This window comes from Colias philodice, chromosome 13 (genome assembly GCF_061535455.1).
Source record: "Colias philodice isolate Cphi_HAF_F1 chromosome 13, ilColPhil1 Martin Lab GWU primary, whole genome shotgun sequence".
Taxonomy (NCBI): domain Eukaryota; kingdom Metazoa; phylum Arthropoda; class Insecta; order Lepidoptera; family Pieridae; genus Colias; species Colias philodice.
Window position 1 is genome coordinate 9,706,005 of NC_143098.1, and position 12,687 is coordinate 9,718,691.

Sequence of the window (12,687 nt, forward strand, 5' to 3'; positions counted from 1 at the left end):
TGAATTCTATAAAATTTAAAAGGACTAGCCTTTATTTAATTGCTACAACAATTAAATTTTAATATTGAACAATAATTGTATCATGTATAAGTAAATTTTTCGATGACAAAAAAAATACATATACATATTTGATGAAAAATAACTTTACCAATAAAAAATACTGAAGTCGAGGAAATATTATAATTCAATAATTTGTACCAATTAATTAATTAATTAAAATATAATTAGCATTATAGATGAAAATCAGCAATTATGCGTCCTTATCCATCATAAAATATCAACATTAATAATTTATTATGCCGCTAATGATTCCATCAATTTACCTTAACCACTAACACAACAGAAAAAAAACAATTAGCTAATGACAGCTGTCAAATCGTTCTAACTAATATTATATCTCTTCATCTATTAGTTAAGCGCGGGAGATTGATGCGCGCGCACGTTACACGCAGAATCGAAATGTCAAATTTGTGTTTATTTTTAACGTCGCTTCTCGTAGCGTTTGCGGCGGGTCAACGGGCAAATCCCATTGTACGGGTGCACCATGGCATGTTACAAGGCACCTGGAAGGAGTCTACCAATGGACGAATGTTTGCCAGTTTTCAAGGGATCCCGTATGCGAGGCCGCCGGTTGGAAAATATAGGTTCAGGGTAAGTTTGAATTTCGAATACCTTCCATTTTTTTTTAATTTGTCGAACGATTCCTACTAGTTATTATTCTGTGACGATGCTAATACAAAACTTTTTCATATATCATTGCATAAAAAATGTAATGTTATGGTTCAAGTAATTAACCAATTTTCAGTTATTACTTATTACTAACAAGATAATGGATGGTCATAAACACCGGAACATAAAAAAATTAATCACGTAGGTAGGTATTATCATTTTTTTACTCTAAATAAATACATAATAATTACGATATTTATATAATATGTGTAAACCCATTATTATAATTTGCATTGATTGTTTACATTTTTTTAATTGAGCTCGGATCCCACTACTACTATTACGAAATACATGTCTATTATCAACTTATAAAAGAAAAACGTAAAAGGTTCAGTATTATAAAGTCACGTAGTAGTCGATCAAAAAATGTGTATTAATAAAAAAATTGTATGAATTTTTCAGAATTCATTTCAAGAATAATGTAACATTAAAGATAGGATGGCAATTCCCCTAAATTATATAAGAAGGGTTGATTTATTTATTTTAAAACATCAGTATATTCAGTGCCTCTCAGTCTATTCAGTCTATCTTTAACTTAGAAATAAATTAATGTTGCTTAAATAAAATAAATGTTGTTATCTACGACTTCTCTACGAGTGTGTCAAGAATGTGTCAAATCTACCGTCTATCGTAATTTCGCCGATTTTTTATCTCCAGCTTTACAGACCATCACCATTAAAACCGAGTTTCGTTTTCTTTTAACATATTATAGGCTTTCTAATTGTTCAGCCTAGTACGAAACTATCGACGAAGCCTTAAATACACTAAAAAAACACGGTTAACTTCCCATAAAATTATAACATGTTCATCAATTAGGAAAAAATGATGTGAAATAACCAAAAATATTGCTCTATTCATTATGACTTGCGTAGTTACGAGAAATAATTAATTTTAACGTTTATAATTTGTAACTTGAATACTTTTCGGTTTACCGCAAATTATCCTTCATTTACGGTTTTAATTACAGTATTATAATGATTATAATTATTGTATTTTATTTGTACCTTTAATTATAGAAAGAGAGACAGTACTTTCGCAATAATTATAATGCTATGGTTCCACCCGCGACTTCGCTCCCGTTCATTATATTTTGAACTAAAATAACATTATTATTTTTTTTACACAGAATATGTTTAGTTCATCATAAATTTACATTTTATTTTATAGCTTCGCGTAAAATACATCAATTTCTATTAAATATTAATTATAAATATTTTTACAACGATGATAATATTATGTAACAATAATTATATTTTAATAATACATAATTGATTGCCGCGACATCAATAATTAACAATAGTGTTGGTAAACAATTTGCAAATTGAAAAGTAATAATTGTATACGTAGTACATATATTTCTCGGTTCCATAATACTCGGGTACCACCAGAAGGACGGTACCCGGACTTTTGGAAGGCTTACGTGGGGACACGGATCCAACACGCAGAGGCCCTTTCGAGAATTTTACTGTGTTGTGGGACACCAGCCGCAGTCTGCCCATGACTGCACTATAGAGATACAGTCCTGGGCAGTCCGCGGCCGATGTAGGACTATTGTGAGAAATGGAAGCAAAATAAACCGGGCTATGGAATGGGATGCTACATGGACTGGAATTGGGGACTATGGAAACTATGGCACCTGCCTTTCTACTTAAGGGAAGTAAAAATTTGTTGGCAGGTGGTGACTCGCCCTCTCACTGTATGGGCCCCCGAAATAAGTCGCTGCAATAGTGCGACAAGGGGGCAACATATTGTGAGCAGCTAAGGGTGGAGAGGCGTCCCTGGACTTTAAACTACGATCACGCGCTCCCTGAGGGTCCAGCATCACGTGCCCACTCGCCACTTACGATTCGCATCCACCCTTCGAGCTAAAAGCTCTCGCGACTCCACTCTGGCCGGCCGCTTAAGGCAAGCCAGAGGTGGGGGTCCTGTCCTCGTCAGGCTTCACTCCGACCGGCCGGTGAAGGCAAGCCGGAGATGAAGACAGGGGCCTCCCCCGGGAGCACTCGGTTCCCGCGGGGTCGCTACTCCCCGACACCACGCCACAAGGTGTCCTGCGGGTTGACTGACTGCACGGGTGGAATATCTATTGTCACGTAAACAATAGATATTCCAACCGTGGGCGATGGGGTCGTCACATCCCTACGCCCGTACATATATTATTATTAGTCTGTGGTAATAACATAGGAAAGAATTGTAATTATGTATGTATTGTTTATGTATGGTTTGATTATGTATGGTTTTCACGCATAAACTACTGGATCGATTTTGATGAAATTTGGCACATTTAGACCCCGAGAAAGAACATAGGCTACCTTTTATTGCGAAATATGTACCACGGGCGAAGCCGGGGTGGACCGCTAGTTAAATAAATAAAACAGCTAGGTAATACCCGTAAGGGAGCGTCCATAAATTATTGAACCCCCTCCCCCATCCCCCCATCATCTCACGTGAGATTTTTAAAAATGTGGATTTCTTATGTTTCTTATGTTTATATGTCATTGTAAAAAGAAAAAAAAATGCTTCGTGCTTTTGTTTACGACTAGTTAAAAATAGTAATTAATATTGCTGAAAGTTATAATAAGGGCCGATTTTTCAATGCTTGGATAAAACTTATCCGTCCAATAAAGTATTACACGATAATATTAAAATGTCACGTAAACTGTCAAATACGGGCAATTCGAATACGTTGTTAAAATGGTAGTTTTATACATTATTCCACAAATAAGGTAACAAGGTAACAATAGAATATTTAAATCTTAACCGTAACATTAAAATCTTAAGCATGTTATTTGGATTAAATGGACCAAAAGAGTATAATTTGTTTTGTTTCAATTAAAAAAAATTGCGTGATATTTGCCGACACCCCCCCTCTCCCCAACGTAAGGTTAGATGAGATTTTACTCGACCCCCTCCCCCCCTAAAACAACTCACGTAATTTATGGACGCCCCCTTAAAAAATACCGCACTTTCCGATAAATATAAGGAAATACCATATACTTTTTTTAAATTACATACAATGATACAACATAACAATGGAAAGATGTTATCGATATTATTTAACATGATAGTTTAATTTTTTTTTTATTTGATGTAAAAAATAGTAGATACATCTTCGTTTGTTGTTTGTTAGTTATCTTTATGAATAGTAATTTTCATTCAAATGACTTCCGTAGTTTTTCTATATTTATATAATATAAACACTAGCTTTCCGCTCGCGGCTTCGCCCGCGTTTTCAAAGAAGAATCTTGAAACTATATGTACTTAAACAATATCTGGGGAATGCGTCATGGCTTTTGTTTACTACCACAAATTACCCGATTAATATATTATAAATTGGTTTCTTTGCTCTGCTAGCTACCTCGGAAACGGCTCCCACGTTTTTCGTGAAATTTAATCATTACGAACGTTCACAACACCATAAGAAACGAAGTGTGAATAGGATACCGCATCTCAAAAAAAAATTCAAGGTTCGCATAAGTTTTTCTCGTTTTACAATAACAAACAAGTCTTGTGGTAAAAACAACTTATGAATTTGTATAATTACATATTTATTTTTAATTCAATATATTTCGTGTACCTTTGTTCATGTGAAAACTTTTTTAACCGTATAAAAAAATGTATTGTTTAATGAATGTCTTTAGTTTAATTTAATTTGTGTAATAATATTAAATAATATATGTATAGTACAAATAAGTCGGTACCTAGTTACATCAATTGGTAGAGTAGAATCATTCATAAGGAAGGTTGTGGTGTATAATTCATGAAGGTTTTATATAAATTGGCTGATATATGACAACAATATTTGCAAATATCGGAAAATGTTTTACGTGCGTAACAAAAACCAATATAGCTATATGAAAATAATGTATTACAAAATTATACGACATTTTTCTTAAGCCACAAGGGATCCAAAATTTCATCGAAATGAAATATCGTGGTGTTTTCATTTTTCCGTATCGTTGACATAACGTTTCAAGGGAAAACGGTATACTAATATACAGTTTTATTGAATTGTGTGTTTGTGTAATATATTAAAATAACATTGCTAATAAAGATAAGGGGTTATATTACGTAAAACAGAACATAAATTATGTGTTAAATCGGTCTGGCTTTTTATATAAGAAACAAAACTATTTTTCAATGAAATTTCACTAGCAGATGGCTTACGTTTTAATGCCTTGCCTTTTTAATCTGTGTGTTTGCTGTAATTAGTTAAAAACCTTATCCAATTATGAGAAGGCATTACAAAATATAAACAAATGAATTTTTTTTTTGTTTTTTTTTTTAATGGCAAGGTGATATGACTATTTGAAAATGAATTTAAATATGAAGAAAATATGATGAGTATATTGACATGACCACAGGTGTAGGTAGTATTTTCTGCTCTAAAATTCTAAATCATTAGATACATTTCCAAATGTTGCTATGCCTAAATTTCGTTGTATATTTCATGTAGGTGTGTCTCGCTTTTACAATTACTCCAATGAAATGGTAACCAATCCAGTGACGCATAGAATTCTAGTCTAAGAGCTGGGGAGCAATATGGAAAATAATATCGATTGTCATCAATTTATAATTGTTGATGTGTCGGTATTTTGTATTTACATTAGTCACGTCGTAACTTGATAATGACTTTGTTTTATTTTTACTAGTTTTTTTTGAATAGACAAATAATACCGTAGAAACTATGAAACTGAAAACAATCTCTTTTATTTTATGCCTTGGTCAGTTCGGCAAGATAAGGGCAAACAACATCTACAACTTCGAAACTGGATGTTCCATTGTTCGATAACATTCTAGAACGATCTAAAATTTCAAAATAAGAACTCCACACAGAACAAACATGGCGGGTCTTACTCTTGCCTTGTTGATATTTCTTTTATTTGATGACATTCTAGAACGTTCTAGAGTTGCAAATTGAGAACACAGAAAAACAACATGGCGGCTCTTTGCCCTTGCCTTGTTGGTATTTCGAATACGTAATGAGCTGAAAATGTTCAGTTCGAGCAGAGTTATGACAATTTCACACCAATTAGGCAACAAATATCACTGATATTGTGGTAACGGACAATCGTTACTTCTGTTGAATCAACCAATTAATTATGTACGTATTTACTTACATTTTACACGTAATTGGGGGAATACGTGAGCCTGAATCGAAATTATATATTTATAAACAAATGTGGGATTTATATTGTAGCGTAACTGTAGGTACAATATATTTACTTCCACCGTGTATTTTTAATGATCTGTATTTTGTCTTGGTTTGTACAATGATAAATTGACTCTTGTAGAGGTTTTGTTACGAAGTAGATTAACTTTAATTGTTTGGTCAAGATAACCCTCAAGGACCAAAGCTTTCCAGATAAGAAAAGCTGATAAAAGATTAAAGTTATAACAGTTACAACTTACAAGACAAATAATTGACCCCTGATTGAGATAAAAAAGTTTTGATTAAGCGACATCAAAATTTCAGCATTTTCTAACTTCTAATGAAAAATAAAAAAATCTATTATTGAGACACATGTATAGACACGGTAAACAGACGTCATTGAGTAAGGCGATGATTTTGAATCTTTGAAAGAAGTTTCACTTTTGACACGTGTGCTCGGTACACACGCTCTTTTTTATAAGTGTTTGTACCTATATATGAATAGCTTCAGAGAAGTTATTTATCAAATGTTCAAATAGTTTTAATCTTTATTTTCATACTATACTTATAAGTTATAATATTACCCCACAGGAACCGCAATCAATGAAACCATGGATGGGCACATGGGACGCGACGCGCACGCTCTCAGACTGCCTGCAATACGATCCTATCTACAATAAAGTCTTTGGTGGGTAGTTTTAAATGAGCTTTTAATTAAATTAATTGTAACCTTCTGGCTTCTTCCTACTTAATCTACACTAATATTATAAAGAGGAAAACTTTGTTTGTTTGTTTGATTGTAATGCATAGGCTCATAAACTACTGGAGCGATTTTAAAAATTCTTTCACCTTTGGAAGGTACATTATCCACGATTAATATCACGCTGACCAACAGGAGCGGAACCACGCGGGTGAAACCGCGCGGCACAGCTAGTAATAAGTATTATAAATAATAAGTATTATAAATGCGAAAGTTTGTGAGAATGTGTATGTGTGTGTTTGTTACTCTTTCACGCAAATACTACTGAACCGATTACAATGAAATTAAGCACACATATAGAGGGTAACTTGGATTAACACATAGGATAGGTTTTATCCCGGATATCCCACGGGAACGGGAACTATGTGGGTTTTTCGTTGAAAACGCGGGCGAAGCCGCGGGCGGAAAGCTAGTTTAATTAAATGATTACATATTATTATGTTCATCACTACCTACATCTTTTAAACAAGGCGCTTTCCGCTGTACCTACTTCCCCTTTTATGATAAAAGTTATATCTAATAATTTAGGTACTGCCTAGTGCCTACTTAATATTGATGTTTTGCATTAAAACAAAACATGTATTATGTGTCGAATAAAACACACAGCGTTGGTGAAGAAAGCTGTCTATGAATCCTATATATCTCTATGAAAAAGGGTCACCTTACCGAATATCGATGGATCTTTCACCTCACTAGCAAGAGCGCGTCCCTAGTATGTCATCTGTCATCGCCAATTTGACATCACCTTTGAAGCGCTGTCATCTGCCTCTGCCGGCATAGCATCTTCATCAGCAAGCAGTAAACTGCAACGCTGTGTGTTTTATTCGACACATAATACATGTTTTGTTTTAATGCAAAACATCAATATTATGTGTCTTTCTAAAACACACAGCGTTGGTGAAGATGTGTTTGATATCTGCTGGTGAAGAAAGACATACAAACGCTATGTTGAAAATAAATTATCTTGTTAATATTGTAATACCTAAGAGTATTAACAACTTAAATTTCATTCCTTTCAGAATGTTAAATGAACCTCTTGTATTGTAAAATAAAGTTATATTTTAAATTCTAAAAACAATACAAGGGGGTTATGTAGCAACAACAAAAATAGTTTTTCTTTCATGTAAGAACTAACCATATATCCTCTAAATTTTAAATTATTTTCCTCAGATAATCATAAGCCAATACTAATGAACTAAGTCTTAGAACCTAAGAACTGATTAATTATTTCTCTGTATCTTTGAAACAAATCAAAGTTCAAATAATAAGATAAAAATAACATTTTAAAAATTATAACTCAAAGGAAGATCAATGTCATCAAGGATAAACAATGGAGCCTCTAAGGCTAAATACTACAGTAAATAACATCTGTATATAAAATAACTATAATAACCAATGTTAACACAACTGTACCTTAAGCATTAAGCATGTTTGTTACACATTGATCGTTACTATGATCTTAAATTAATTACACTGAATAAAATAATTCATTAAACAGTTTAAGGTTACCTTAAAGTAAACCAGACTCACTGGCACTGGCTAAATTGACTGATTGACAGTAAAACTTTATAAAGGCCTGTATGGTCTTTCCATTGCCTCAACGGGTAAGTGCTCTTACCACCTTCTTAAAGCCACTGCTGGACAGGGCTGCTACGTTTACTGTCTTTAAGATCTGGAAGGACCTTATCTAGTCAGAGATAAAGGTTTGTGTTGCAAGCTTTAAGGGTCCGCCCCTTTATAGACAAGAATCAATTATCTACTTTTACGGCTGAAAAGTAGTCCTTTGTTACTTGAACCATCCTTTCCACATGGGTCACTGAGCATATTTATGTGTTTGGGTGTCCTCACAACCGACCACCTGATGGATAATGTGTTGTTGTATCCATTTTATATCCAAATTTAGGTCAGGTTATAATCTTCTTTTGCTGTGATAAAAAACTTTATTTTGAGATCTTCAGAAGTCATGTTCATGTCATGAGCTTCTCGGTCTGACCCCAATAATAGCATAAAAGCTCCTGAGGGAACAGGGTCAGCTTGCTTATTATAGACTTAAGCTAATTAAATAGAATCTCTGTGTACTAGATTACAAGGATTTTTTTATTTTTTTTATTAGCATTGCATTCTTTGCATTATGGAAGTCACCTTCTGCTTGGAGGATCATATGTTGGCACTGTGGGGGGGCACCACAACTTAACTGCCCTTTCTCCTTTGTTTTACAATGGGCTGTTTCCTCCCCCCCCCCCTTTTTCTGACTGAGCAGTTGGGGGATAAGGCCATTCACCAATGGTCTGAGTGCTCATGACTTCAGGGTTAATAAACATCTATAACCATAATAGTCTTAAGTCTCTTTCGTAGAATAACCCTAAGCCATCTTTAGGCGCTTGACGCCGAGTTGCGGAGAAATGTCCGTATATTATTATTATTTATTATATTAACCATAAGCCACCCTTGGGTGCTATGTATCTGCCCCGGTCCCGGGGTGCGAGGTGCGCTAGTACACTTGTAGGATTACCCTTGGAAAGGAATATTCAGTCTAGGCGTCAGCTCCATCAACGACTGCAGATGTCGCAAAATTCGGAGCGGGCTATGGCAAATACGCCTTGGCACTAAAGCACTCCTTTGGGTAGCGACATGGTCCATATCAGGAGCTTCCGAAATATATTTCCTGTTGTACAAGGTAGGAGAAGCCACTCCGGTACAGGTTGATTTCTTGAGCGGCAATCTAAACCAAAAGCCATTTAGGCGTCCTGGAAGCGTGCCAAGAGTTATCCTAATTTCTCAGCTAGGTAAAGTTACTCAGTTGTGAGAGCTAAGGGAGTTAGCAACCTTTGTATTTTGATTTTTACCTGATTGCTAGCTTGGGCTAAAGGATGTGCGCCCATTTCCTAGACGGATTTGGATGAAACTTTACCAGAAGATGGATAACACATGAGCTGTAGAAATACTTGATTTTGCACACAGGTTCGTCGGCGGGTAAAACCGCGCGGCACAGCTAGTAAATTATAAAATTCTCGAATCAGTGTTTGTTAACAAATTCCTCTGAAACAGTTTGACCGAGTTTTCCCATTGTTTTTATGTATATTCTGTAGTTTTGAGCGGTCGTAAACTATTTTATACCTCTCAATGATAAGGGTGTCAGTATAACTTGCCGAGTCAGCTAGTAGAGATATATAAAGATGTGTATTAGCTTTCCGCCTGCGGCTTTACTCGTCATATTTCTTCGCAAATTCTCGCTATGCCTGAAAGGATTAAAGACCAATTAAGAATCATTTATTTTAGTATAATGTGAATACTGAATAGAATAAATTCTGCGGGAACACAGAGGGCGAGTGGTCAGGCGTCGCCCCGGTAAGGCAGAAGACGAATCGAATCCCGCCTCGTGAACGATTTTTTTCTATTATTTACTTTATATTAATGAAAGCATTGAATCCTATAAAACTAAAATATCAAAATCTTTGCTTTGTTTAGAAATAGAAAGCTAGTGTAAATGCTATTTATTTTACTTCCTTTATTTATTTTATTTGCGTTTCCTTATACCTTCGATTAATAGCTACTCAAAATATCGTAAATTTAATTGTAGCAATGTAATATCAATAAAACCATTGACATAAAGATTTATAACCCTTTCCATTATATAATTATTGCAGCTTTAAAATAAAATAATTTATTGCTCGTCATACATTAATCATTTTCTTACAACATAAAAGGGAGCAAAAGGCTTCGTCTCAGCGATTGCTGTCCATAATTTAAATTCTAGACAGCGCTGATTTTCAGTCGTTTAATAACTAAATGAATATAGGTATAGCGCCCGGCAAACTTCTTGGCCAAAAAGTAGCGTGGTGGGGGAAGCTTGCGCATATAAAAATGTACTAAAACTTGATGCGCAAACTTCCCCCACCACGCTACTTTTTGGCCAAGAAGTTTTCCGGGCGATAGGTAGCTATACAAAGTTTTACATTTTTTCCAAGCTAATCAATCAAAATATCTGGAGGAGATGGTGATGATGATAAATAAAATATCATTATTTTATGTAATTTAACGTTATCAAAAACTTGTAATATTTTAATCGCGAATTTATATGCTTGTAATTATTTTTGGAATTCCTAGTCATACTTGGGTGATTAGTGATATTATATTGTTATCTTCTTTATTATTGTATGTATTGATGATTGATTAATAATACAAATCAATAATTATAATCAATATTCACGAAAAACATAATATACGTAGGTAGGTACAGAATCTGAGCGTAAAGATATGATAACCTCCTCCTTTTTTTTGAAGTCGGTTAATAAAGAGAGATATCATATTATGACATTGCGTTTTTTGGGTCATTATTATCTTAAGTCCCCTATATCATATTATATTATTATCAATAAATACATAGATAACAATCTATTTCCATCTTAAATAATTATATCAAAATTGGGTCAGCCGTTTATAATAATAGTTTTTTAAGTTTTTTAGGAATGTAAGTATGTATTTATTAATTAGTTAGGAATATGCGAATAAAGTTTGAAGAAAATTATTATTTTAATTTATGCTTTACATAATTCAAATTTAATTAACTTCCCACTAACAAGACATTTTATGTTTTACCGTTTTAATAAATAATTATAGTATGAATATAAAAGCGGTATTAATAAAAGTTTATTGCAATACAATAGTTTTATTTGCAGATACATTAATTTTATTACAATATATTATACTCGTACAATTTTATGTCAAAGTATGTAAATAATAGTGAAACATTAATCACTTAAAAATATGAAGTAAGGACCAAATTCACAACCAGCGGATAAAGTCTCTGATAGCCTCATTTAACACTGATGTATATTTTAAAACATTACATATTATCACCTTAACCGGCAGATAAGCTAAACGGAACATATTAAACTGGCCCTACAGAACGAATGGAAAGTCCAGATCCATCGTCCAGAGAGAAGAGATAACAAACAAATACCTAAATTTAATTTTATTAAATTGTTATTTTACAAAGATTACCACAGCCACAGCAGTAGTAGATAGTAGTAGTATAAAAATTTAAAAACGTGAATTTTATAAATTCATTTTTAGATAAATTAAGAACCTTAAACATGAAATATGAGTGTAATACCTTTCTAAAACATTTCCACAGGTGACGAAAACTGCCTGTTCCTGAATGTATACTCGCCCAACATAGCCGTGGGGACCCATCTCCCGGTGGTGGTATTCATCCATGGAGGTGCCTTCATGTATGGCAGTGGTGCCGTGTATGGTCCTGCCAACTTGATGGACAGAGATATCGTGCTAGTGACGATTAACTACAGGCTCGGACCACTTGGTAAGATTTCATAGCCCTTACTTCCTTACTTTGTATTAATTTCTTTAATATCGGCCATCAATCCATTTTTAGAGGCGTAAAGTCTATTAACCATCCTACGCCTTTCCAAATGTTCATGAGGGGTGGTAGCGCTTACCATCAGGCGCCACAACAGCTCTTTTGCCGATGTTGATATAAAAAAATTGGTTGTCTGTAAAGTCGGTTTACTGACGATAGTTGAACGTGACAACGTCTTAAGGCCGATTGTGCTTCTTTGTCGGTCGTTCCGCGCTCTCGCTTGCACTATGGAACGCCTCAGAACGAGGTAACGCCGCATGAGTCATGTTTTTTCGTGCGTGCAGCCGGCTCTATCGAATTATAAGACGTTGTCACGTCAAAAATATCTTATCTTACTACTTATTTATTATAACGTGTTACTTAGGATAAAAGAATGTTGGTTGTTGATCTTAATCTTCATGATTTAAATCAAATTTGGCAGTGATGTAATGTACCAGAACGCTGTAGAAATACATTCTCTTGTCCGCGGGTGAAACTGCGCGGCACAGCCAGTTTGTTATAAATCAGCACTTGTTACATATAATAAATTGTTGTGTTCCAATATTTTTAATACAGATTACTGAAATCATGTTCGTTTTGTAAATCGAAGTAACTCACTATGTATTAGATTCCTGGAAAATAGAATTATTGCTTGTTTGTTCTCTATTGTAAACAAGATTGAAAACC

General features: G+C 34.2%; 1 protein-coding gene across 1 annotated transcript in view; it reads left to right on the forward strand.

The window, feature by feature from the left end:
• The first annotated feature begins 424 nt into the window (after nucleotides 1–424).
• The window catches only part of LOC149483605 (venom carboxylesterase-6-like), a 33,667-nt gene continuing 21,404 nt past the window's right edge, over nucleotides 425–12,687 (forward strand). The window contains exons 1-3 of the mRNA XM_089702765.1: nucleotides 425–651; nucleotides 6,473–6,569; nucleotides 11,779–11,964. Coding sequence (XP_089558891.1) covers nucleotides 430–651; nucleotides 6,473–6,569; nucleotides 11,779–11,964 — 505 coding nt within the window. The 5' untranslated portion in view covers nucleotides 425–429. The remainder of the gene's footprint in view (nucleotides 652–6,472; nucleotides 6,570–11,778; nucleotides 11,965–12,687) is intronic.